The sequence below is a fragment of the Carassius auratus genome, linkage group LG30F (assembly GCF_003368295.1).
Source record: "Carassius auratus strain Wakin linkage group LG30F, ASM336829v1, whole genome shotgun sequence".
Lineage (NCBI taxonomy): Eukaryota > Metazoa > Chordata > Actinopteri > Cypriniformes > Cyprinidae > Carassius > Carassius auratus.
This window is the reverse complement of record NC_039294.1, coordinates 3592395-3619245: the sequence shown is the minus strand read 5'-3', so window position 1 is coordinate 3619245 and position 26851 is coordinate 3592395. Positions and strand designations below refer to the sequence as shown.

Below are 26851 nucleotides of genomic sequence, written 5' to 3'. Positions count from 1 at the left end.
GAATACAGTAATAGCTGAACACTGAAACAGTGAAATCAGTGTTTGACTTTCTGTTATGAACAGAGGTGGGAATGTCTGTAATCACCCAGATCACACTATCAACCATATACACATCAGCACCCCAGTAACTGCATAGCAAGATCCTAGCAACCACCCAGAATATTCTAGTAACACTTAACATAAACCTAGAGCGTCTAGCAGTAACAAAACTATTTACATTTTTTTTAAACAAGACTTCTATGATAATTCTGGAGTGGCAGGTGGGGTGGTGGACACCCCGATAGATCCACCTCTTTATCCCATTCTGTATTTATGTAGATGTAAACACCCTTTGATGCCAAGCCTGATAAATTGCTCTGACCAGAGCAAAAGCACAGCCACCGCTGCAGTGACAGATAGATCCACGCCTCAGGGATTTCTCTGCCATTTGACTACTGGATGCATCGCAAAAGTCAGTGTGATATTTAATCAAATCAAACGATGCAATTGAACGAGTAAGCACACCATGCTGGTCATTTCAGTTATGCAAAACCCCAACATTACAGTGCTGGCTGCTTGTAATTAATTAGTTTTTTTGTTTGCTCCCTGAGCTCTACCTGATAAACCGTGGCTGTGATGATGCGCATTTTGAGGATAGAGAAAGACCCATATTTACCCCACACAATAGTTAATTAGGTGCTTTTAACAGTTGTGTATGTACTGTACATATACACATTGTATAAACTGAAATATTGTACATGTCAAGCTGTGAAGGAGGGCTTCTGTCACTGATTTTTACCTAACTGGCATTGTGTGTGTGTGTGTGTGTGTATGTGTATATATATATATATATATATATATATATATATATATATATATATATATATGTGTGTGTGTGTGTGTGTGTGTGTGTGTGTGTGTGTGTGTGTGTGTGTGTGTGTGTGCGTTGCAAAGAAATTGAAGAAATTAGCAGACTTTTACATTCTCTAATATGTTTGCTGCGCAAACCACTGCAATACTAGACTTTTTCCCCCTCAAATCATGTGTAATAATAATAATAATAATAATACTAATAATAATAATAACAACCTCATAAGCATCAATGATAATAATTATATATATATATATATATATATATATATATATATATATATATATATATATATATATATATATATAAATAAATATAATTATTATTATTGATGCTTATATATATATATATATATATATATATATATATATATATATATATATATATATATATATATATATATATATATTTATTTATTTATTAATACGGTCCCACTTTATATTAGGCGGCCTTAACTACTATGTACTTACATCAAAAAATAAGTACAATGTAATTATTGTGTTCATATTGTATTGTAAAACACTTTTACTGCTATTGAGATGGGATAGGGGTAAGGTTAGGGAGAGGGTTGGAGGTATGGGTAAGTTTAAAGGTGGGTTAAGGTGTAAAGCATGGGTCAACAGTGTAATTAGGGCCCGAGCACCGATGGTGTGAGGACCCTCTTGTATCTGCTTTGTTTATTAGGGCCCGAGCACCGATGGTGTGAGGACCCTCTTGTATCTGCTTTGTTTATTATTATTATTATTATTCTTCTTCTTCTTCTCCCGAATGAATCGCATTTTTGAGGGCTTTAACATGCTCAAAAAGTCATGAAACTTTGCACACGCGTCAAACCTGGTGAAAATTTTCGTCTGATATAGGATTCAGAAGAGGGTGTGGCAAAATGGCTCGACAGCGCCACCTATACTAAGAAAATCAACAGCCTTCCAGCTATGTTTCACGTACATGCACGAAAATTGGCACACATATGTAACACACCAATACCTACAAAAAAGACTCTTGGACCAAAATTCTAAACCCAACAGGAAGTCGGTTATTTTTAATATTATGAGCAAATTTTGTGCAATTTTGGTCATTTCCATGTGTTGTATTTTAACGAACTCCTCCTAGAGATTTCTTCAAATCAACACCAAATTTGGTATGCCTAATCTAAAGGCCTATGCGACATAAAATTGCGAAGATCTTGAGTTTTCGTTGAAGGGCGTGTCCGTGGCGGCCTGGCGAATTTCGATGATTCGCCATGAAAAATGAAGTTGCTATAACTCACAGATACAATGTCCAATCTGCCCCAAACTTCACATGTTTGATGAAACTCTGAACCTGAACAGATTTACATGCCCATATTCAGTTATAGTCATAGCGCCACCTATTGGCAACAGGAAGTGTCATATTTTACGCTGTGACGAACTACTCCTAGAAATTTTTTGACATCAATGTCTTTTTTGTGGTCAGTCTAATCTAAAGGCCCGTGCGATGTTCAGTTGTGAAGATCTTGAGTTTTCGTTAAAAGGCGTGTCCACGGCACCATGGCGAAGTTCGATGTCTCGCCATGTGAATAAAAGATGTTATAACTCAGGCATAAAATGTCCGATCTTCCCCAAACTTCACATGTGTGATAAGAGTCCTGACCTGAACAGATCTGAAGGCCAATATTCCACCGGGTGTGGCAGAATGGCTCGATAGCGCCACCTATACACTTTCAACGGAGTGTGCCTCGAGCTATGTTTCACGTACATGTACAAAAATTGGTACACACATGTAACTCACCAATATCTACAAAAAAGTCTATTGGTACGAAATCCGAATCCCAACAGGAAGTCGGTTATTTTGAATTTTCCCTGCAAAATTGGTGTTGTTTTTGCCATTTTCAGGGGTTATACTTTAACAAACTCCTCCTAGAGATTTATTCAGATCAACACCAAACTTGGTCAGTGTAATCTAAAGCCATTTGCGATGTTAAATTGCGAAGGACTTGAGGTTTCGTTAAAGGGCGTGTCCATGGCAGCCTGACAAATTTCGATGTTTCGCCATGAAAAAGGAAGTTGCTGTAACTCAGACATACAATGTCCAATCTGCCCCAAACTTCACATGTTGGATAAGACTCTTGACCTGAACAGATCTACATGCCCATATTCAGTTATAGTCATAGCGCCACCTATTGGCAACAGGAAGTGACATATTTTACACTGTGACAGACTATTTCTAGAACTTTTATGACATCAATGTCTTTTTTGTGGTCAGTCTAATCTAAAGACCTGTGTGATGTTTAGTTGTGAAGATCTTGAGTTTTTGTTAAAAGGCGTGTCCATGGCGCCGTGACGAAGTTCGATGTCTCGTCATGGGAATAAAAGATGTTATAACTCAGGCATAAAGTGTCCGATCTTGCCCAAACTTCACATGTGTGATAAGGGTCATGGCCTGAACAGATCTGAATGCCAATATTACATTGGGTGTGGCAAAATGGCTCGATAGCGCCACCTATAAACTTTCAACGGAGTGCATATGCACATTCAATGCAGTGCGCCTCGAGCTATTTTTCACGTACATGTACAAAAATCGGTACACACATGTAACACACCAATACCTACAAAAAAGTCCCATGTTACGAAATCCGAATCCCATCAGGAAGTCGGTTATTTAGAATTTTCTCTGCAAAATTGGCATTGTTTTTGCCATTTTCAGGGTTTGTACTTTAACAAACTACTCCTAGAGATATATTCAGATCAACACCAAACTTGGTCAGTTAAATCTAAAGGCGTTTGCGATGTTAAATTGCGAAGATTTTGAGGTTTCGTTAAAGGGCGTGTCCATGGCGGCCTGACAAAATTCGATGTTTCGCCATGAAAAAGGAAGTTGCTGTTACTCAGACTTACAATGTCCAATCTGCCCCAAACTTCACATGTTAGATAAGACTTCTGCCCTTAACAGATCTACATGCCCATATTCAGTTATAGTCATAGCGCCACCTGCTGGCAACAGGAAGTGACATGTTGTATGCTGTGACAAACTACTCCTAGAATTTTTTTGAGATTAATGTATTTTTTGTAGTCAGTCTAATCTAAAGGCCTGTGCAATGTTAACTTGTGGAGATCTTGAGTTTTTGTTAAAGGGCATGTCCATGGCGTCATGACAACTTTTGATGTCTCGCCACAGCAAGAGAAGTTGTTGTAACTCAGGCATAATTTGTTCGATCTTCCCCAAACTTCACATGTTCGATAAGAGTCCTGCCCTGAACACATCTGAAGGCCAATAGTCCATTATAATGAGAGCACCACCTACTGGCAACACAAAGATTGGCACAAATATGGAGTAAACTTTGATATATTCCACTTATATTTATGAGTTTAAATGCATGTTTCTCACCGTTCACCTATTTACTAAAGCCACTCGCTGCCGGTGAGCCCGTGTGCGAGGGCCCGTTCATCGCTGCTTGCAGCTTTAATTATTATTATTATTATTATTATTCTTCTTCTTCTTCTTCTCCCGAATGAATCGCATTTTTGAGGGCTTTAACATGCTCAAAAAGTCATGAAACTTTGCACACGCGTCAAACCTGGTGAAAATTTTCGTCTGATATAGGATTCAGAAGAGGGTGTGGCAAAATGGCTCGACAGCGCCACCTATACTAAGAAAATCAACAGCCTTCCAGCTATGTTTCACGTACATGCACGAAAATTGGCACACATATGTAACACACCAATACCTACAAAAAAGACTCTTGGACCAAAATTCTAAACCCAACAGGAAGTCGGTTATTTTTAATATTATGAGCAAATTTTGAGTAATTTTGGTCATTTCCATGTGTTGTATTTTAACGAACTCCTCCTAGAGATTTCTTCAAATCAACACCAAATTTGGTATGCCTAATCTAAAGGCCTTTGCGACATGAAATTGCGAAGATCTTGAGTTTTCATTGAAGGGCGTGTCAGTGGCGGCCTGGCGAATTTCGATGATTCGCCATGAAAAATGAAGTTGCTATAACTCACACATACAATGTCCAATCTGCCCCAAACTTCACATGTTTGATGAAACTCTGAACCTGAACAGATTGACATGCCCATATTCAGTTATAGTCATAGCGCCACCTATTGGCAACAGGAAGTGTCATATTTTACGCTGTGACGAACTACTCCTAGAAATTTTTTGACATCAATGTCTTTTTTGTGGTCAGTCTAATCTAAAGGCCTGTGCGATGTTCAGTTGTGAAGATCTTGAGTTTTCGTTAAAAGGCGTGTCCACGGCACCATGGCGAAGTTCGATGTCTCGCCATGTGAATAAAAGATGTTATAACTCAGGCATAAAATGTCCGATCTTCCCCAAACTTCACATGTGTGATAAGAGTCCTGACCTGAACAGATCTGCAGGCCAATATTCCACCGGGTGTGGCAGAATGGCTCGATAGCGCCACCTATACACTTTCAACGGAGTGTGCCTCGAGCTATGTTTCACGTACATGTACAAAAATTGGTACACACATGTAACTCACCAATATCTACAAAAAAGTCTCTTGGTACGAAATCCGAATCCCAACAGGAAGTCGGTTATTTTGAATTTTCCCTGCAAAATTGGTGTTGTTTTTGCCATTTTCAGGGGTTGTACTTTAACGAACTCCTCCTAGAGATTTATTCAGATCAACACCAAACTTGGTCAGTGTAATCTAAAGCCATTTGCGATGTTAAATTGCGAAGGACTTGAGGTTTCGTTAAAGGGCGTGTCCATGGCGGCCTGACAAATTTCGATGTTTCGCCATGAAAAAGGAAGTTGCTGTAACTCAGACATACAATGTCCAATCTGCCCCAAACTTCACATGTTGGATAAGACTCTTGACCTGAACAGATCTACATGCCCATATTCAGTTATAGTCATAGCGCAACCTATTGGCAACAGGAAGTGACATATTTTACACTGTGACAGACTATTTCTAGAAATTTTATGACATCAATGTCTTTTTTTGTGGTCAGTCTAATCTAAAGACCTGTGTGATGTTTAGTTGTGAAGATCTTGAGTTTTTGTTAAAAGGCGTGTCCATGGCGCCGTGACGAAGTTCGATGTCTCGTCATGGGAATAAAAGATGTTATAACTCAGGCATAAAGTGTCCGATCTTGCCCAAACTTCACATGTGTGATAAGGGTCATGGCCTGAACAGATCTGAAGGCCAATATTCCATTGGGTGTGGCAAAATGGCTCAATAGCGCCACCTATAAACTTTCAACGGAGTGCATATGCACATTCAATGGAGTGTGCCTCGAGCTATTTTTCACGTACATGTACAAAAATCGGTACACACATGTAACACACCAATACCTACAAAAAAGTCCAATGTTACGAAATCCGAATCCCATCAGGAAGTCGGTTATTTAGAATTTTATCTGCAAAATTGGTGTTGTTTTTGCCATTTTCAAGGGTTGTACTTTAACAAACTACTCCTAGACATTTATTCAGATCAACACTAAACTTGGTCAGTTAAATCTAAAGGCGTTTGCGATGTTAAATTGCGAAGATTTTGAGGTTTCGTTAAAGGGCGTGTCCATGGCGGCCTGACAAAATTCGATGTTTCACCATGAAAAAGGAAGTTGCTGTTACTCAGACTTACAATGTCCAATCTGCCTCAAACTTCACATGTTAGATAAGACTTCTGCCCTTAACAGATCTACATGCCCATATTCAGTCATAGTCATAGCGCCACCTGCTGGCAACAGGAAGTGTCATGTTTCACACTGCAAAGAACTACTCCAAGAAATTTTATGACATCAACATTTTATTTTGGTCAGTCTAATCTAAAGGTCTTTGCAATGTTAAATTGTGGAGATCTTTAGATTTTGTTAAAGGGCGTGTCCATGGCGCCATGACAAAATTTGATGTCTCGCCACAGCAAGAGAAGTTGTTGTAACTCAGGCTTGAAATGTTCGATATTCCCCAAACTTCACATGTTCGATAAGACTCCTAGCCTGAACACATCTGAAGGCCAATATTCCATTATAATGATAGCGCCACCTATTGGCAACAGGAAAATTGGCACACATAAATGACTTTGACATTTTCCACTTATATTAACGATTTGAAATGCATATTTCTCACCTTCACCTTTTTACTAAAGCCACACGATTGCGGTGAGCCCGGTGCGAGGGCCCGTTCATCGCTGCTTGCAGCTTTAATTATAAATGTAATTACAGAAATTAAATACAGATGTAATTACATGTCGGTTTTTTTAAATATAAGTACAATGTAAAAACATGTATGTATACAATAAGTACATTGTACTAAATTATGAATTAAAATGTAAGTACATAGTAGTTAAGGCCACTTAATATAAAGTGGGTCCCTGAAATAAAATAATATTTTTTATGTATATATTTTTATTTTAAATAGTTAGCATATTTATTAAAGTGTTTAATTATTAAGTATAATATATGTGCATATGTATATATGTACTTTTAATGTCTTTTAGGCATTAGGAGACTTAATTGTCTCTTTATTGTCTTATAGGCATACTTATTTATATTTCTGAATGTCTTTATAATTTTGTATTAATTTTAATTTCAGTTTTAAGTTTATTTAGTTTAGTACATCAAGTAAAAACGTTTCTTTGGCAACTCGATGAAGTAAAATATTTTATTTTACATGTTTATCATATTTATTATTGATGGACTTTATTTATTATAACTTTTTATGGCTTAGTTAAGGTTTATTATAATAACCCTGCGTGTTACAGAGATGTTCCATGTTCTCTGTCTGACTAAAATGTGCAGAGCATGGTTGACCCCCCCCACCCCCCAACCTTGTCTATGGAGTCTAGTGCCGATACGGAGACAGCTAACACATACTGTGTTTTGGTGTTATATGACAGGTTACAGTATCACTTTGGAGCATCTTAATTTAAAAATAATAATAAAAAAAACTACATACAGGCCTCCTACTCACACTATATGGCTCGCATCTATAGTCTGCTCTCTCTCCTCTCATCTATTATCCATTATGAGAGAAACTGCGGTGATGTACATCACACAGTCTGTGCAGCAGAGCACTTTACGCCATTACAAACATGCGGATGTGAAAACACACAGCATTCTTCCTCTTCTTTTCCATCTCATCCCCCACGGCAAACTCAAGTTAGCCACTTGTTTCAGCAAAACAAATAATTGTGCAAAATAAAACCATCAAACCACTCTGAAATCCATATTGGGGAAAGCAGTTAGAGAATATAACACATGGGAGTCAGACCGCATAAAGCTTGCTTATTGCAAATAAATATGAAAAATACAATATTAAATGCCACAAGTGAGACGACTGTGCATGGCTTCAAATCCAAAGGACTAATCTTAAACTTTTTATTAGTCAGGTAATCTGGAGTAAAGTGAAAATCAAATAACATTTCACTAGGAATATTGCTTTATTCATATATATATATATATATATATATATATATATATATATATATATATATATATATATATATATATATATATATTGAATGCCATGTGCAATTCTATTATGAGAGATGCTTATAAGTTTACATTTTTTATTTCAATATTGATAGTCTTGTAAATTACAGAGTTCACGATAACTGAATAATGAAGGAATGCTCGTATTTGTTGATTTCAGTTTCCATTTGCACATCTCATTTCATCTCGTTTCTATTTCAAATAGGAAACCTTTGATATGATTAGTTAGAGTGTGATTAATCACACTTACATTGGGTTGCACAGGTCTAGTGGTTTGTGTAGGGATACATCATTTACATTGCCTGGCTAATATGGTTAAATTCAAATATGGTGGACTGAACGTATTTAGGCTCAGTCTGAGAGATTCTTTGCTGATCACAGTTTGAGTTCAATTCAACATTTAAAAATGTTATTTTTCAGCATCCTACTTGAAAAAGTACAATAGAACAGCACTTAAAATCAAACTTCCATCTCATGCAATTCTCAGTTCAGTGCTTCATTATCATATTATATTCATCAAGTAATATCTACGGTCAAATATCAAATTAATGTGGCATGGTCAGGGTGAGGTGATAATGGCACATACAAAGTTTGGTAACAATATGTAAAAATTACATACAGCCTCAGATGTAGATACAGCCTCAGATGCAGTTTGGCAATGTGCCTAAAATTTGTAGCAGCGCTATACGAAAACGGTTATGCTTATCAACACAAAATACATAACATTTTGACACTAAAGTCAGAAAATCATCTTGACTTGATTTTGGTGAGAATTGGACCAATGGTCAAGGAGGAGTTAGAAAAAAGTATGTTTTAGGTGGCACTGTTACCAAATTGATGTGGCATTATCAGTTTGAGGTGACAATGGCACATATATAGTTTGATGTAAGTATGTCAAAGCGTTGCAGAGATACAGCCCTCAGATGCAGTTTGGCATCGTTCCAACAAATTTCATGATGTGCTAAATGAGAACCATTTCATATATCGACACAAAATCCATAACTTTTTGTCATCATGATCTGAAGATGATCCGAATCAAATTTATTGAAAATCGGACTGACAGTCTAGGAAGAGTTTGAAAATGGATGTTTTCAACAGAAATCAAAATGGTGGACAGGAAGTTTAATCAATTATGGCAAAAATTGATATCAATGTTCTCGACATGATCTATCAACATCAGTCCTTTTACAATATGTTAATGTAAGCAAAGGTTATTAGCATTTTATATATTATTTTATAATATATCTAACTATTGTGGAGGTATATCCTCACATGCATTTTTACATGCTTGTCGTAGAATTCTTTTGCGTGGTATTCAAGAACAGTTGGACAAATCAACTTGAATTCCATAACTTTTTGCCAGCATGGTCTGAATATAATCTGGTTACATTTTGTGACAATTGGAGCAACAGTCTAGGACCTATCCTGACATTTTCATCCAGCATTTGTTTATGTGATATCCAAAAAATATCAATAAATTATTAAAAATAAATAAAAGTATGTGGATGGAAACATGCTACAAATTGAAATGAACCCACAAAACTGTCTTGAGCCGAATAATGACACTATTGTCATATTTAGAGTTGCTGAAATGTAAATTAATTGTATGATTGATTTTAAGCACTAACACTATTTCTTCTTCTTCTTCTTCTTCTTCTTCTTGTAAATGGAACTTGAGAGTATCTAACCTAACTCTTCTATGCAGTGGTGTATTAAGTAGCTGAAGGTCACACTCAAGTAAAAGTAAAGATATCTTTCCAGAAAAAGACTCTGGTTGAAGTTGACGTCACCATAAAGAAAATTACTTAAATACAAGTCTTAAAGAATGTGCTATTTATTGTACTTATGTAAGAAAACACACACACACGTGTTTGTTTTTGTGAAAAGTGGGGACATCCCATAGGCGTAATGGTTTTTATAATGTAGAAACTGTATATTCTATCGCCCTTCACCAACCCTACACCTAACCCTAACCCTCACAGGAAACTTTGTGCATTTTTACTTTCTCAAAAAAACCTCATTCTGTATGATTTATAAGCGTTTTGAAAAATGGGGACATGGGTTATGTCCTCATAAGTCACCCTCTCCTTGTAATACCTGTGTCATACCCATGTCATTATACAGAGTTGTGTCCTGATATGTCACAAAAACATGCCCACACACACACACACACACACACACACACACACACACATATATATATATATATATATATATATATATATATATAATTTTCAAACACAGCTTGAGTAGCAAGATTGTGTTTAGTTTTATCTATTTCTTCCATTTTGTATTTTTGGGTAAGAATAAGGAGCACTTCATCCGGTACTTAGCGTCTTTCATTCCAACATAAGAAAACATTTCTGGAATCTGCATCTGAAATAGCATTTAACCTATAGTTGAATGTATTTCAGTGGGGACATGGATGAATTTAACCTGCAGTTAAATATGCATAAATAGGCTTAATGTTTAGTTAATAACGTTTATTAACATAAAACGTTGAGTACTGACACGTGAAATAATTGAAAACATGAAAAAAAAAAAAAATTAAATCTAATTTTGACATTAAAACCGCAAGTTGTTTTTAGAGCAAGTGAATGTTAATGAGTGAGTCACTGAGATTCAACTGATTCATTCAAATGGCTGATTCATTCAGAAACAAATCATTTCACTGTGTTAATGAGTGAATCACTGAATCATTTATGCAAACAGCTGACTCATTCAATATGTAAACATCATCCATTGCTCAGAGACTCAAAACAGTGCTGCGATCTTTGTTTGGAACTATTTTCGTTAGCAACATTAAGCAGAAACGAGGAATATTATGTCTAAAATGTAAGTCACTTATTGCTTTACTGAACTTGAAATTTTTTTTTTTTTTTTATTAAATGTGTTCATGCATCTGCAGAAAACCGGTACTCTTTGTGTGATATAGATTAAGTTAAATAGGCATGCATTAAATTATATAAATATAAAAAGAATACAGAAGTATGTTTGCCATCTACAATTTAGAATGCCTGGAATTTTGAGTTTTAATTGACTAATAAATCAATGTGCTTGCACTCTGTGTGTGATTTGGTGATATAGCCTACTTGATTACATCATATTGTACATCATTACACGCACTTGTTTGCACATGAGCAAAGGTGTTTTAATGAGTTTAACTTGCAAATACCAGACCACTGATTCATCAAACCTGCTATCCTGCAATCTGTGTTCTTCTGACTATTTTGTAGTAAGTAACGAATATACTTAGAGGAAATGTAGTGGATTAAAAGTAAAAGTTTGCTGAAATATAAAAAAATCAAGTAAAAGTACAGATACTCCCAAAAAATACTTAAGTACCGTAACAAAGTATTTTTAATTTGTTACATTACACCACTGCTTCTATGCAAATAATATATATCCATAAATCAATTTTCATATATTGCATGATAAAAGGCAAATGATCCTGTTTACAAATCACACACAGGCCAAACAAATGAAGGCACTAAAATGTTTGTCCTCCCAAAATTGGTTGCAAGGAGAATTCCTTGTCGGCAGTCAAATAACTGCACAGCTAAATGTAGCATTCCCTTTCTGAGTCTCTAACGTAAAATAGAAGACAGTGATATCTAGTAAGAATATTCCACATTCGACTCTCTTAGACTGGGTTCATTAGCATGTCATCATAACCTTTAGCACTTTGTCTCCCAGAAATCAAAATTCAGGCCTTCAGTTCTCTCCTCTTTCAGCAGAAAAGCTCCAAAGGCTTTCAGAATGACAAGGCAAAATGCCTGCGGCTAGAGAAAAGATGAGGTGTGCATTGGGAAAATTTGACAGAATACATTATCCATTTTACTGATTAGACTGTAACAAACGTCAGGAGGCTGAGGCGTAGGCTTTGTGCCTTTGGACTCAGTGCTGCATTATTAATGGATCCTTCAACCCACCTGCCTTGACTACATTGTTATCTGTCTGCTTTCAGATCGGTGCTACAGTGGCTGAACCGCGTGCAGTCATTCCTCTACTGCAATGAGAACGGCTTCTGGGGAACCTTCCTGGAGAGCCAGCGCACGTGCGTGTGCCACACGGGGGCTACCCTTTGCCAGCGCCCCATCCCTTGTGTGATCGGCGGCAACAACAGCTGTGCCATGTGCAGCCTGGCCAACATCTCGCAATGTGGCTCCTGCAACAAGGGCTACAAGCTGTATCGCGGGCGCTGCGAGCCGCAGAACGTGGACTCGGAGCGCAGCGAGCAGTTCATCAGCTTTGAGACAGATCTGGACTTCCAGGACCTGGAGCTCAAGTACCTGCTTCAGAAGATGGACTCACGGCTGCACATCCACACGACCTTCATCAGTAACGAGGTGCGCCTGGAAACCTTCTTCGACCCGCGGTGGCGCAAGCGCATGTCACTGACGCTCAAGAGCAACAAGAACCGCATGGACTACCTGCACATGATCGTAGGCCTGTCCATGAAGATTTGCCAGATGCGGAACAGCAGCGTGGACCCAATGTTCTTCGTTTATGTCAACCCATTCAGCGGAAGCCACTCGGAGGGTTGGAGCATGCCGTTCGGTGAGCATGGATACCCGCGCTGGGAGAAGGTGCGACTGCAGAACTCGCAGTGCTTTAACTGGACCCTGCTGTTGGGAAACCGCTGGAAGACCTTCTTCGAGACGGTGCACATCTACCTGCGAAGCCGCGCTAAGGTGCCCACTGTCCTACGGAACGACACGGGCCACGGCCCGGTGGACTTATCTGACCCCAACAAGCGGCAGATCTACATCAAGATCTCCGACATACAAGTGTTTGGCTACAGCCTGCGATTCAACGCCGACCTGCTGAGGAGCGCCGTGCAGCAGGTCAATCAGTCGTACACACAGGGGACCCAGTTCTACTCGTCCTCGTCCATCATGCTCCTGCTGCTGGACATACGGGAGAGAATTAACCGTCTGGCCCCTCCGGTGGCCCCTGGGAAGCCCCAGCTGGACCTGTTCTCCTGTATGCTGAAACATCGGCTCAAGCTCAACAACAGTGAGATGATCCGTGTGAATCATGCCTTGGACATGTACAACACAGAAATCTTGAAACAATCAGACCACCTGACTACCAAACTTTGCTGAAAACACAATTAGAAAGTAAAATGTTGTACTGAGGACAAAGAAAAAAAAAAAGAGCGATAATCCTTTTTATTTTATTTCTCCGTTTGATTTGGAACCTTTTGGTTTGCTTTTTTGATGTATTATTAACAACTTTGTAAGTGTAATTGTTAAATGGAAGCTAAAAATACAGAGATAAATAATTTTAGGTCACTAAAGGAAAACAAAACGAAACAAACAACAACAAAAAAAAATATATACTGTATCATATTTGTCTAAGCATGTCTGTCATTTCCTAAAAAAAGAAGAATAAGAGAAAAGATCACTATTACTATTAAATTCAACATCCAGTGACACAGAGGCCTTGATTTTACTTTGAGGGAACAAAGGTACATCTTAAACTGCCATTCTTTACCGGATAACACATTTTTAGAGATGTAAAGACAACTACATAAGGGCAGAACCATAATGCAGTAATTAATTTGAGGCACTACCATGTTGTTATCATGCATCTTTTAGATGAGGTTTATACAGCATGAGGATTCATTGACTGTACTGTGTCTTGTCCTTTCATACAACACCCTCTAAGAGAGCTTGGCAGTGAGTTCAGTACAGACGGCCACTGTTTCTTGCTGGACGTCCAGTTTTTCTTGATTGGCGTTTATTGTCGCTCGCCAGGTGAACTGAATCCTGCGTGGGCTCCCTCTGTCGTATTTTCAGATTTGCGCTCTTGTTCTTCAGCGAAGTCGAGTCGCTTCGGTGCCCGAGTGCAGTATCTATGGTTGAACATAATCAATTCATGCTATTCTGTACTGCTTTGCATAATGTGCGCTGATGTGTCAAGCTTTTTTGCAGCACCGTGAACAAATTTGGATCATTTAGCTTTTCTTTAAGGGTCAGCATAAAGCCATACATTTCTCAGAGGGGTGAAAAGAGAGAGAGAGAGAGAGAGAGAGAGAGAAGCTGGGCACATTTTGTGAAAAATGTCCTATAAATTGCTTTTGTATTTTTATTTTTCAGTCTTTTTCTAATGAAATATAGCACAGTGGTCTAAAAAAAAGAAAGAAAGAAAGAAAGAAAATGATATACATGTACCACGGGATTATGACATTGTAAAGCCATTGCATTTTCATTAACAAGAGTGAATCCACAAGAACAGTATATTAAAGCTTCAAATATCTATGATGGTTTTAATCTCAAAATCTGCTTGTATACAAAATGTACACTTTACTTTTATAAGATTTAATTTGGGGTTTGTATTCCTTGATGAAATTCAGGTTTAACTTTTTGACATGTCGACTGCTTAATCTCTCTACTCTAAAATCTTGGGATGGGGGATTTTTATTTATTTATTTATTTTACTTATTTATTTAAATTTAATTTAATTTATTTTTTATTTTATTTTGTGTGTGTGAGAGCAAAAGAACCTTAGAAAACTAGAGTCATTTCTAGAATAGAGAAAATGCAATTACTATTAGCATTACTTATTTTATTGTCATTATTATTAATCAAACTTATTAAGTGCCTGTTATCTATCCCTTTAATGTTTTTTGTTCTTTTCTTTTCTTTTTTTTTATTATTCTTTTTTTTTTGTTTGTTTGTTTAACAGAAAGATACCATCTTAATCTAAACACATGCCACTTGACTCATGGGAACAGGGCCAAAAGCTTTCTTGCTCTACTCTGCATGAATAACCTTTTGAGAGGAGACTTGGAACTTGGTTAACGAATTAGAGTTAAATGTGTATTATAAGTGTAAATACCTATTTTGTCTTGATATAGCCATGCAATCAAAAGCTTCTCTTAGATTACAGCATATAAACCACAGCCCATTAAACACAACACAAACCCCCCTCGAGCACAAGTTCTGTAAATATTGCAGGTCCCCCACAAAAAAAAAACAAACAAAAAAAAACATTTGCCCTCATCTGGAGAAACATCACCAGCTGAAATGGATCTTGTCCGAGCTAAATCTGTTAATGGTCTACACGAGCACATGCTTACAGCCTTCCATACACTTCTGTTGAAACCATGTAAGACACTATCCGATAGAGCATTCAGTGGGTTGAAAAACTGCTTTCAAGTACTTTATGTAATTTCTGCTGTTCTGTTGAAATAACTATATTGGCTTTCTTCAAAATGAATGTTTCAAATAATAATCTATTTCTCATTAAAATGCTATATTTAATAAGAAGACCAATGCTTGTTTGTAACGCACAAGTCAGCAGCAATCACACAGCAAACGAGGGGTTTATTGTTTCACACCAGTTCAGTCCCAGTATTTTCTAATCTCAGCCTGTTTGGTGAAAGAGTGGCCGCTGAGCAGTCTCCCATTTTCGAGACTAACAGGTAAGGATGCAGTAGAAACATGCTGCGGTTGCACCTGAGGGAACATGGGTTAAGTGTCTAGCTCAAGGTCATACTGGTTCACAAAGGTATTTGTGTTTACAGACTTCATGGATAAAAGTAACATTTCTAGAGTCAAAACTCTAACACAATACCCCTAGATACTGCTGAAGAACTCTGGTGAGACAAAGAGCTTCTGCCCCTTTTTCACACAAAAGGGCAAATCTAATCTTGTTTCCCCTTACTTCCTATCAAGATGATATATCATTAGAAAATCAAATCACAGAAATTAGTTATTTTAGAAAAGGCAAATTACTAACATTTGAAGAGATGGATGAAATAACTGCTGAGCCTTAGTGTGTTAATTAGCATCATTTGGATGGTCTTACATGTTTTTATCAAACTGGTGTATTAAAAAGAAGAAGAAAAAAACAACTTTTCAGTAGTGTTGTGGTTTGGACATGATTACATCAACCTCGGCTAACTGGGAAAATGTGCCTCTACTACATTTTTATAAAAAGTCAACGAAGTATCTAAACATATAATTCATACAAGTTTCCAGTTGAAATGGAAACTAGAGACATGAAAAACATTAATAACTTCTATTAATTTTCACAAATTATTAATACTGGGTCAGAGTATCCGTTAATAAAGACTTATGTTAATGCAGTTTCTTGCACAATACAATGTTGTGATCTTAAAACACTTTTTATGTAAACTAATGTATTTTGATGTTTGCATCACCTAACCAGCTCCATATGTATGGATTTTCTAGTATAGCAGACTTTCTCAGTAGTGCACCCAGTACAACACAGCACTTGTAATGTGAATTGAGTCCCATGAAATATAAAACACATTCAATGACTTGTAGAAACAAGGTAAAATGGCATGGATACTTCAGTAAATGTGTTAATATCTCACACTTGTTCTTGTTAGCACTATAGTATAGGATTTAGGATGGGGTTTAGGGGTACACTGTTTTCAAATGCAAACATCAGTCGTACCACTCACTGGGAATTTCACTTTGGAAGAGTTGCGTAAAAAGCAACATAAAATATCAAACCAGTATGTTTTTCTAATGAGGCTTGTTTGGATTACACTTAACAGAAAGAAGCTGATATTAATGTTACTGATACTGTTGGATAGCTTACAGTTGTCATTTTGATTTTAAAATTGTCACGGTTATTATTAGCATTGGACGTTAATGGCTACTTTTATTTATTAATTTTTTCCAAAAAAAAAAATCATGTTATTGAGTGATTCACATAATACTCATGTATGCAAAATCTCCACTTAGTAAAATTGTTCTGTTTTCCTGTGAGATTGGGTAGGCCCACTCTTAAATCTTTTAGAGTTTATCACCCATTTTATTTAATACAGCACACCTCTACTGAACAAGACACCTAATCCATTCACAGTTGTTGAGGGACCAGCTATACCATGTTTTAATACTTTGAGTAAGGACTTTAGATAGTACACAATAAAGCTTTTCAATTGAATTAAAATGAATCACTAAGAGCAATAGTAATGGTGGTTACCTTAGTAACCACCACTAATTAGAAGGTGCTCCTCAACTTGTCAAGAATCCTTTAAGTATTGCACAATGAACTAATAGGACACAAAGAAATAGTTGCACACAAAGCACTCAAAACATGTCACCATCAGTAACATTTTACCCACATTACAGAAATAAGCCTCTCAAACCACAAGGTCAAGTAAACCACCCTCTTTCCCTGCCAAGACCAGTATCGATGTGTGGTCGGTAAACTGCAGACATTGCGTTATTGTCCTTCCAGTGGCATCCCATTACGTGAAATGCTGATTAATGCTGTAGCATGCAGCAGCTAATGAGGCGAATGAGTCTTTGTGTGTGAGCTAGCCCACTGCTACACCCCCACCCAAACCACGAATACTCTGCCAGGATATAATTACAATGTCCTAATAAATCACCATGCTTTGTGCTTAATGTATCGTAAGCCCATTGCTAAGATTGCGTGATCAATTGATATGGAGATCCACCGACCGTCAACGCCAATTGACTTGTTCAAAGGGTACGAGAACTTCAAGCTATGGTAACTGTCCTATTTAATACCACTTTTATGTGTACATAGTAAATTAACTACAATGACTTATGCTGCAGTTTTATACTTCTCAAGAATTTAGGAAATCTCACCCCCTTAAAACCTTAAAAATGAGAAAGACAGCATATTTTGTTCAGGATGGTGCACTCTCAGAAATAATGGTACGAAAGCTGTCACTGGGGTGGAAACTTTGTACCTACGGGGTCCTTATTGGTAATTTAAGCCCTGTTTCCACCGCAGGAACTTTCCCCAGGAATTTGGGCCAGTACTCTGTGTGTTTCCACTACAGGAACCAGGATCTAAATAAAGTTCCAGGTAAAAAATTGCCCCTCAGAAAGTCCCTTCTTTTAAGGTAGTTATTTTTCAAAGGTCAGGAATTTTCATGGGTGGGACTTTGGTGCTGAACTTTCTCGCCTTTCTCTGAACTTTCTGAGATGTGAGCTCTACGTGATCAGCAAGCGCTCAGTGCTCATGTTTCCCGATTTTCAACTCAGTTAGTACTTCTGAAATTTGCCACAGGCTCTGATGTCTCTTTAGTGGTTAAACATAATATATATAATAAGGTATCTTGTGTTTGTGGTTTAATGGTGGTCTAGACCAAAGTTCATGGTCAAGGTCATTCTGACCAAATTACTGACTTCAAACGGACTGGGAATAATTCCTCACAGTTCTGATTATCATGACGACAGAGACACAGTGTCTGCATTGGAAGTGAGTGACATGGCATGATAAAACACATCAAGCTTATGAATGTAACCCTAGTTCCCAGAAGGAAGGAGACGCTGTGTGGAGACACTTTGGAAATGCCTTCAGCATGACCATGCTCTGAATCAAGTTTGTAATCAGTCTAATGAATGGGCGAGACGTCACGGACAGGGTGACGTAGTGTCCAGGAAGCTATAAAAGCACACACAGTGAAAACAGCGGCCTTTTCTGGCAGAAAGAGGGAAAAGCTTGCAAGAATTCCGTAAGTATGGCAGGAGACGCAGCATATTGTTCCTTCAGGGAAATAGGGTTACATATGTAACCTTGAAGCGATCCCCTTCAGGAACTCAAGCTGCGTCAAGACGCATTGGGAACGAGAATGCCCACCCTGCCAGACATTCAAGTCCCTGCCTAGTGTGTATGTACTCAGCACAACTAAGGCAAAAGGACAAATGAACCAGGAGTGTTACAAATGTTGATGTCGTAGAACCTGAATAAGGTCAGGGGCATAGACCAACCCGCAGTGTTACATATATCCTGCATAGTCACACACAACAGGAAGGACTTAGAGGCCGCCGCACTTCAGGTGGAGTGAGCCTTGACCCCCAGGTGTGAGGGGAGACAAGGAGATTCTTAGGAGACAGAGATGGCCTCAACAATCCAATGGCTGAGGGTCTAATTAGTGGCAAGCAGACCCCTCTTGGAAGGACTATAAAAAACAAACAATTGGTCAGACTTCCTTCACATGGCAGCTCTGTGGACATATGTAGACTTCCTCCACATGGCAGCTCTGTGGACATATGTCTCCAGCGCTCGCACTGGACACATACAGTTAAGTTTCTGGTGGTCTGGAAGAGACCTCGAAGAGAGCCTTCCAGGAGCAAAGTTTCCACAGCGAGAGGTGTTTGCAGTGCGGATGGTCAGCCCCCTTGAGAGCTGACTCAGCATGCTTCACTCCAAAGCAAAAAACGCAAAGTCAAAACTGATTTTTACTTTTATCATTCCCTTTATTAGATTTCTGCTTGGACTTTGGCATGCTTAAATTGTTGGAGATAGTGACAGACAATGGTAAATAAGACATACACACAAAACGTTTTGCTGAAGGACAGAAGCTGTCGCTGCTTCCACTGCACATACTTTTATAGCTTCCTGATTGCTACGTCACCCCGTCTGTGACGTCTCTCCCATTAATTGGACTGATTACACATGTGATTCAGAGCATGGTCACGCTGAAGTCATCCCCAAAGTGTCTCGATGCAGCTCGAGATTCTGAAGGGGCATCTTGGTTGATTCTATAAAAAAAAAAAAAAAGATGTCTATGTTGCAAGCACCCACTCCAATGACAGATGACCTGTTTCTGTTTTTAATACATCGAATAGCTACTCAGACATTTTTGTTTCTCCATCTGACTATAATAATATAATTTAATTCACAGGTATTATTGTGAATTGCATATAATTGTTATTTTTTTATATTCAAATCCAACTTTATATATATATATATATATATATATACATATATATATATATATATATATATATATATATACATACACACACACACACATATATATATATATTAGTGGTGGGCCGTTATCGCCGTTAACGTGCTGCGTTAATGCGAGACTCTTATCGGGCGATAAAAAAAATATCACCGTTAATCTATTCTCAAAGTTGGGTTGAGAGCTGGGTCTATACTAAGCAAGCTATGATGACTTTCACCTTGATATTTTATATAACTGACTCGCTGAGGCCAGCCTAAACAGATGCTCAGGACAGTTGACAGGCCACTGCTGCGCATCTTCACGAAAGCTTATCTTTCTCACGTGTTGTTTAGCCGTACCGCATGTCGATTCAAACATCCAAAAACTAGACGCGGAAAAGCTGAACAGAGTAGCGCGTGCCGTTAGGTGCGCATGTATGGCAAGCCAAAAGGGTCAGAATTACGCCTAGCTTAAACGCGTTTGCATACAAAACGCCGTTTTTTACGGCGTTTAAAACGGTATTAGCGCCGTCAAATACGCCGTCCTTATAGCAGACGCCGTAAAAAACGCGCGTAAACCGTAAAAAACGCCGCAAAAAACGGCGTTTTAGTGTTTGTAAAAAGCGCCGCTTTTAACGCCGTCGGCTTGCCACAGGACGCCGTAAAAAACGCCGTTCTGAATGCACAAAAGCGCGCGTTATTTACAGCGTTTTCCTTGTAGTATAATGAGCCACGCCCGCTGATTTCCACAGCCAGTAATAATGAACTGTTCTCACCCAATCAATGATGACCTGACTCAGACCAGACTAGTTTACATCCGAGTTCGATTGTTATTTTAATCACTCGATTGGTTGGTTGGTTGATATGAAGATGGCCAGGAGAATCTTTATTTTGCGTTGTCAGCAGAAGCTGAACAATTGCACTCGACAGCTGACAGAAGATTCTGGTGTACTACAATCAACTTTAGTGAGGTAAGGATTGCTTTGTTTCAGATTATATAAAACATGGGCGCTGTCCTGCAACCATTTTTCTCCAACCGCAATTAAACACACCTGATTCAGCTAATCAAGCCCTCAACAGCATACTGGAAACTTCTAGTCCGGTGTATTGCAAGTTGAGCTAAACTCTGCAGGACAGTGATCTTCTACGACTGAGTTAAGACACCCCTGTTTCTGAACCTTGGATTTGTGTGCTGTCTTTAGCACTAAGTTGAATGTTCTTATTCTATTCTTAATTATCTCTTTTATTATATTGCTGAACATTTTGCATCCTGAAAATTCAGTACTTATAAGTGGCTTTCTTTTTTTTTTAAGGCTAGAAACAATGTAGAGAAGCATTGAATGGGCGAGAGGAAGGCTGATCACTGCACCAGAAGCAGACGAGTTACTCCAAGATCTCAATGAATATATAGCAGAGGTACAAAAGCATAGGCAGCATGGACAACAAGGTAAGTAATTTCTAAACTATTTGTCTTCTCTTTAAACCTTCTAGCTATAGCTTTCAAATTGTCTGTCTAGCAGGTTCTAAGTATAAAAGATCCAATATTAACTTTTAGTGGAGATTAATTGAAATGGTGAACTGAATTTATTACATTAGCCATTCTGAATAGATTATCTCTGATGAGATTGTCTCATCACTTTAAAAATCTTAGTACATTTTAAAATCCTTTTTTTTTCTTTTGGCCTAATATTGTATAAACTATTGTGGCCTAAAGCAGATCATAGATTTACAATAATTTATTGTTGCAGCCAGTTCCAGTTATCAGGCTCCACTCTGATCGAGGTGCACCCCATTACAGCATCACCAGAGAGCAACTTTCCTTTCTGAGGACATGTGGTTTTAGTCTTCCTTCAATAGCAGAGATTCTGCAAGTGTCTCTGGCTACCGTCAAACGCCGCATGGAAGTAAGTTTGGTTTTAGAATTAGCTTTTTATGACTTGTCATGCATGAAAAGAGCATTTAGAATTAATTGTTCAAAATTAGTTTAAGCAATAATACTTATGTTTACATGTTTGTTCCAGGAGATTCCATTTGAATCGCTCTCTGACTTAATCTGAAATAACCGATGTAGATCACAGACATTGTGGATGGAAATGACCAGCTGGGATCGGAGGCTGTCAGGGCACAGTTACGGGCAGGTGGAAATCGTGTACAAAGACACAGAGTACGCAGGGGCTTGGTTCAAATTAACCCAATTGCAGCAGCACTACGGGACATGTCACAAAGACCACACAGAAGGTTGTACAGTGTTGCTGGTCCAAACTCCCTGTGGCACCTAGATGGCAACCACAAATTGATAAGGTAGATATCAGATTTTTTTTTTTTTTTTTTAATTCACGTGGTAACAACCCTATTATGACTAATTGAATCAAATTAAATTTAAGAAAATGGAAAATATTATTTGTTAAGGTACCAGCACAATAACACGCACAGCAAGATATCCTCTAATTATCATTAACAATAAAACCTCAGAAAGTATTGATGTAATTTTGTCAGTATTGCACACCCCTAGTTTTTATCCTTTCAAAGAGATTTTTAACTAAATAAAATTGTGTATGATTGAACGGATGAACCCGTCATAGATTGTCACTGGCAAAAGGGATACATTAACCTCATGATTCTGCCCCTTCTAAGGCTAAGGAAAAGCATTGCAGTGGCAATGACAGGGTTTTGTGAGTACTGCATAAACTAAAGAGTTTCTGGAAAAAAAATGTTTGGATTTGGCTGTTTTTGCAGCAAATGACAATCAAATGTTAAAGGGATTGTTCACTCAAATGAAATTCGTCACATTTACTCACCCTTAATTTGTTCAACACTTGTATGAGTTTCTTCCCTTGATCACAAAAGAATACACTAAAAAGAATGCTGGTAGCCATTGACTTCCATAGTATAAATACTATGAACTTTGAAAGTTGACTTGTCTTTTAATGTCTCTTTTATATTTATTTATTTACTTAAAATACATTTTTCTCTTATGTTTTAGATGGAGAATTGTCATTCATGGTGTTATAGATGGCTACAGTCATCTCATAGTCTTTTTGCATGCCTCAAACATCATCCACAGCAGCACTGTAATGCCTTCTAGGGTCAGAACAGACCATGGAGGAGAAAACCATGATGTCTGTGTGATGTTGAACATTTTCAGGGGCTCAGAGAGAAGAGGCAGGAGCGTTCACAACTAAAGAATTGAGAGGCTCTGGGGTGACATGTGGCGGGGATTGACTAACGTATATTACAATCTCTTTCACTTCCTGGAGGCTGAAGGTATCTCTGACATAGACAAAGAAATGCACATATGGGGCTCTTCACTTTTTCTATGTGCCGAGGATCAACAGGTGTTTATCAGCCTTTACTCAACAGTGGAACAACCATGGGCTGAGAACAGAACAACACCAGACACCCATGCAGATATTTGTTCGAGGCTGCCTGGAACAACAAGGACAGCGAACCACTGCAATGAAAGAGATCTTTGGCAGAACAGCTGGACCAGCAGATGAACCTGTTCTTCAGGCACCGGCAGCAGAATCAAGCTTGCAGGAGGCACCAGTGTTTGACTGGCCAGAGGGAGTAGCTGTTCCTCAAAGTGACTTCACATTGGAGAGCAACTTGTTGCACAAATTAATCCACTTGGTGGTTCAAGGGGACAACTCTGAGTGGATGTCCTTCAAAACATTTTATCTCTTTTGATGTCTCTGAATCCCCAACATTAAAGAAAAATAAATGGTTATTTCTGTAATCACAGATTATGGTCACCACTGACTAATTATATGGACACTGAATTTTTGGTGAGCCAACCACTGAGGTTTGTCGTGGGTGTGGATAGATCCACTTGAAGTTATATTTTGAGTAGCTGTTACAATATTTAAGTATGGTTAAAGGGTTAGCTCACCCAAAAATGAAATTTGTCATTAATTACTCACCCTCATGTTGCCCCAAACCTGTAAGACCTTTGTTTGTCCTCAGAACACAAATTAAGACATTTCTGGTAAAATCCAAGGATGATCCACATAAGCAGCAACGGTACTGCATCTTTTGAGGTCCAGAAGGGTATTAAAAGCCATTGATAGTGTTTCAACATTAATATTATAAAGTGACGTGAATAGTTTTGGTGCGCAAAAACAAAACAACTTTTTCAACTATCTAGTGAAGGACGATCTCCGAACAATAATTCACGAAGCTTCAATTCTTTATGAATCTTGTTTAGAATTAATCTCATATTTCATCTAAAATATCTATCATTTGTGTTCTGAGGACTAACGAAAGTCTTACAGGTTTGGCACATTATGAGGGTGAGTAATTAATGACAGAAATTTCATTTTTGGGTGAACTAACCATTTAGGATGGCGTGAAATTTTAAAGAAACATCACCAATAGCATGTTCACCATTTGAAACTTGAAAATAAAAGTTTCTATTTCCCACATTAAGTGTCCTCTGATTTACTTGTACATCACCAGAAAATATTTACCGGAATTGTCATTTAAAAATGTAAAAATACTTTTTTGGATTATTAAAAATTATTTTTTATATTTCATAAGAACATCCATTTTATATAAAATACTAAAGGTATACTTGAGTTATTAAAGCCAACATTCCTCTCATCTTCTGTAGTTCTTGCATTCCTTGGTGCAGGGGCTGGGCAGGTGGGTTTAAACGCCTCTATTTCATCTGTCAATCACATTAAATACTCAGTGATTTGTTTACAAAGATATGAACAGTAACATTTTACTTAAAGGTATAGTTTGTCCAAAAATGAAAATTCTCTCATTTACTCTCAACCCTCATAAAATTCCTTTGTTCTGCTGAACACAACACATTTGAAAATGTCAGAAACCAAACTAAACAGATCTTATTCCTCCATAGTACTTATGTTTCCTACTATGGCAGTCAAAGGGGGATGAGATCTGTTTGTTAAATGACATTATTTCAAATGTCTTGTGTTGAGCAGAACAAAGGAATTTATACAGGTCTATAAAAACCTGTATAGAAGGGTTTAGAATAAATGATGTCAGAATTTTTCATTTTTGGGTGAACCATCCCTTTAATCATTCAGGATTATTGAATATGACAAAATTAGTGCAGGGGTGTCCAAACTCTGTCCTGGATAGCCACTGTTCTGCAGAGTTTACCTCCAACTTACCACAACACAACTGCCTGGAAATTTCCTGTAGGTCTAAAAACCTTGATTAGTTGGATCAGGTGTGTTTAATTGGGGTTGGAGCTAAACTCTCAGGACAGTGTCCCTCCAGGAGCAGGATTGGACAGCCCTGGCTTAGTGACTTTAAAATGTTAATTAAGTTTTAGAACACTTAGCCTACACCTTCCCAAAGCCAAGAGATCCTTTTAGGGCAAGGATTTTAATTTAGTTAGGCAGTTTAAATTAGTTTAAATTTGTGTATATTACATAGCTACTATTCTGGATTGACTTCAGTCTTTGTTAAAATGTATCTATCCTTAAAGTTCTGTGTAAGTCAAAAAATGTTCTTTAGCGACTATTTGAAGTTAGACTCTTCTCATTTTAAATTTCTTCTTAATTAAGGCTACTACTACCTTGCCAAATTTTATAATCACAAATGTAAATTTTCAAAGAAGAGAGGTTAGAGTAAGACATTAAATCATTAATTCAAATGGCTGATTCATTCAATGAGGAATAAAGTGAATCATTTAATACCAAAGGCTGCTGTTGCTTGAAGAGGACATTGTTCTGCTGTGGCTTTGTTTGGACTCTTTTTGTCAAAATAGAGCAAAATGAGAAAATAGATACAATTTTAGTTACTATTAATAGTAAACTCACTCAAAATACCGTACTTGTTATATTGATTCAGTTCAATAAACATTTGCAAAGGTCCTGCTATTAGGAAAAACCCTCTTCCTCGTGTTTTAATTAACTGTATGTCATAAAATAAATTATATTGCAATTATTTACGAACAACATTTATTTTAAATGCTAAGCCTATAACTTATTTAAAGCAAAACTAAAATCTGAACTTTCTCCACTCATTTCCATGAGTTAATCGTGACATAGTGTAACATTTGGTTGATAAACTATATACCTATTTATTATGTAAATAATGCTTTTTACTTCTCTTGTGTACTTCTTTGTACTAACGAAGCATTTATTTCATATTAGTATATTACCCTTGTGATTACTCACTGGAGTAATCTAGATACTGTTTTTTGAGTGGCTAGTATGATCCAGCAGTTCACTTCTGGGCTGAACTCCTGTGGCCAGTTGTGGGAGGTGGTGGTTAATAATTTGCTTTTTAGCAAAAGTGCCAAGTGGAATGTTATGACCAAGAGGAGCCTACCTGAAGGATTCCATATGCTTCAACCTGTGCCCTGACTCTCTACCTGCCAAGAGGTGTGTCAGAAGAAGAGGAATTCAGGGAATTAATGCTCCTTGCAATAAAAGGATCTCTCGGATTTGGGAAGGTATAAGCGTCACCTTTTTTTTTTCTTTTTTTTTTGTTTCCTTTCAGCTCTGTTAAAAATTGTGGGGCAAGATCTGAATGTATTTGACTGTTAAATAATAAATCAGAAAACAAATTTGGTGTGGAAACTTGGCACTTTTATTTCACCAACATTCCAGAAGACCTAAACACAGACATTGATTCACATGACCTAAAATTAAAATGACTACTACAACATCTTAACATATTTACATATTAAAATAATGACTATTAAAGTCATTGCCACAAGCAGCACTTATTTGGGTCTATAAAAATGTAAAAACATGACCAACTTTCCCAAAAAAAAATGTGTATGTTTTGGGGACAGTTTTTTTTTTTTTTTTGGAGTCAAGAAATAAAAACATGAAAGTAATAATGTATAACGGGACATACTCTAAACAAACTTGAAAAGGTT

The 26851-nt window shown here is 37.5% G+C and overlaps 1 protein-coding gene and 1 long non-coding RNA gene across 2 annotated transcripts in view; both read left to right on the top strand.

Moving 5' to 3' along the window:
• The window catches only part of brinp1 (bone morphogenetic protein/retinoic acid inducible neural-specific 1), a 173408-nt gene extending 159957 nt beyond the window's left edge, over positions 1-13451 (top strand). The window contains exon 8 of the mRNA XM_026240636.1: positions 12260-13451. Coding sequence (XP_026096421.1) covers positions 12260-13400 — 1141 coding nt within the window. The 3' untranslated portion in view covers positions 13401-13451. The remainder of the gene's footprint in view (positions 1-12259) is intronic.
• Positions 13452-20466: 7015 nt separating this feature from the next.
• Positions 20467-23583, top strand: LOC113068061 (uncharacterized). The gene is made up of 5 exons (XR_003279476.1): positions 20467-20960; positions 21303-21436; positions 21738-21893; positions 22011-22290; positions 22973-23583. It is a non-coding gene; the product is annotated as an uncharacterized LOC113068061 (long non-coding RNA).
• The last annotated feature ends 3268 nt before the right edge of the window (positions 23584-26851 follow it).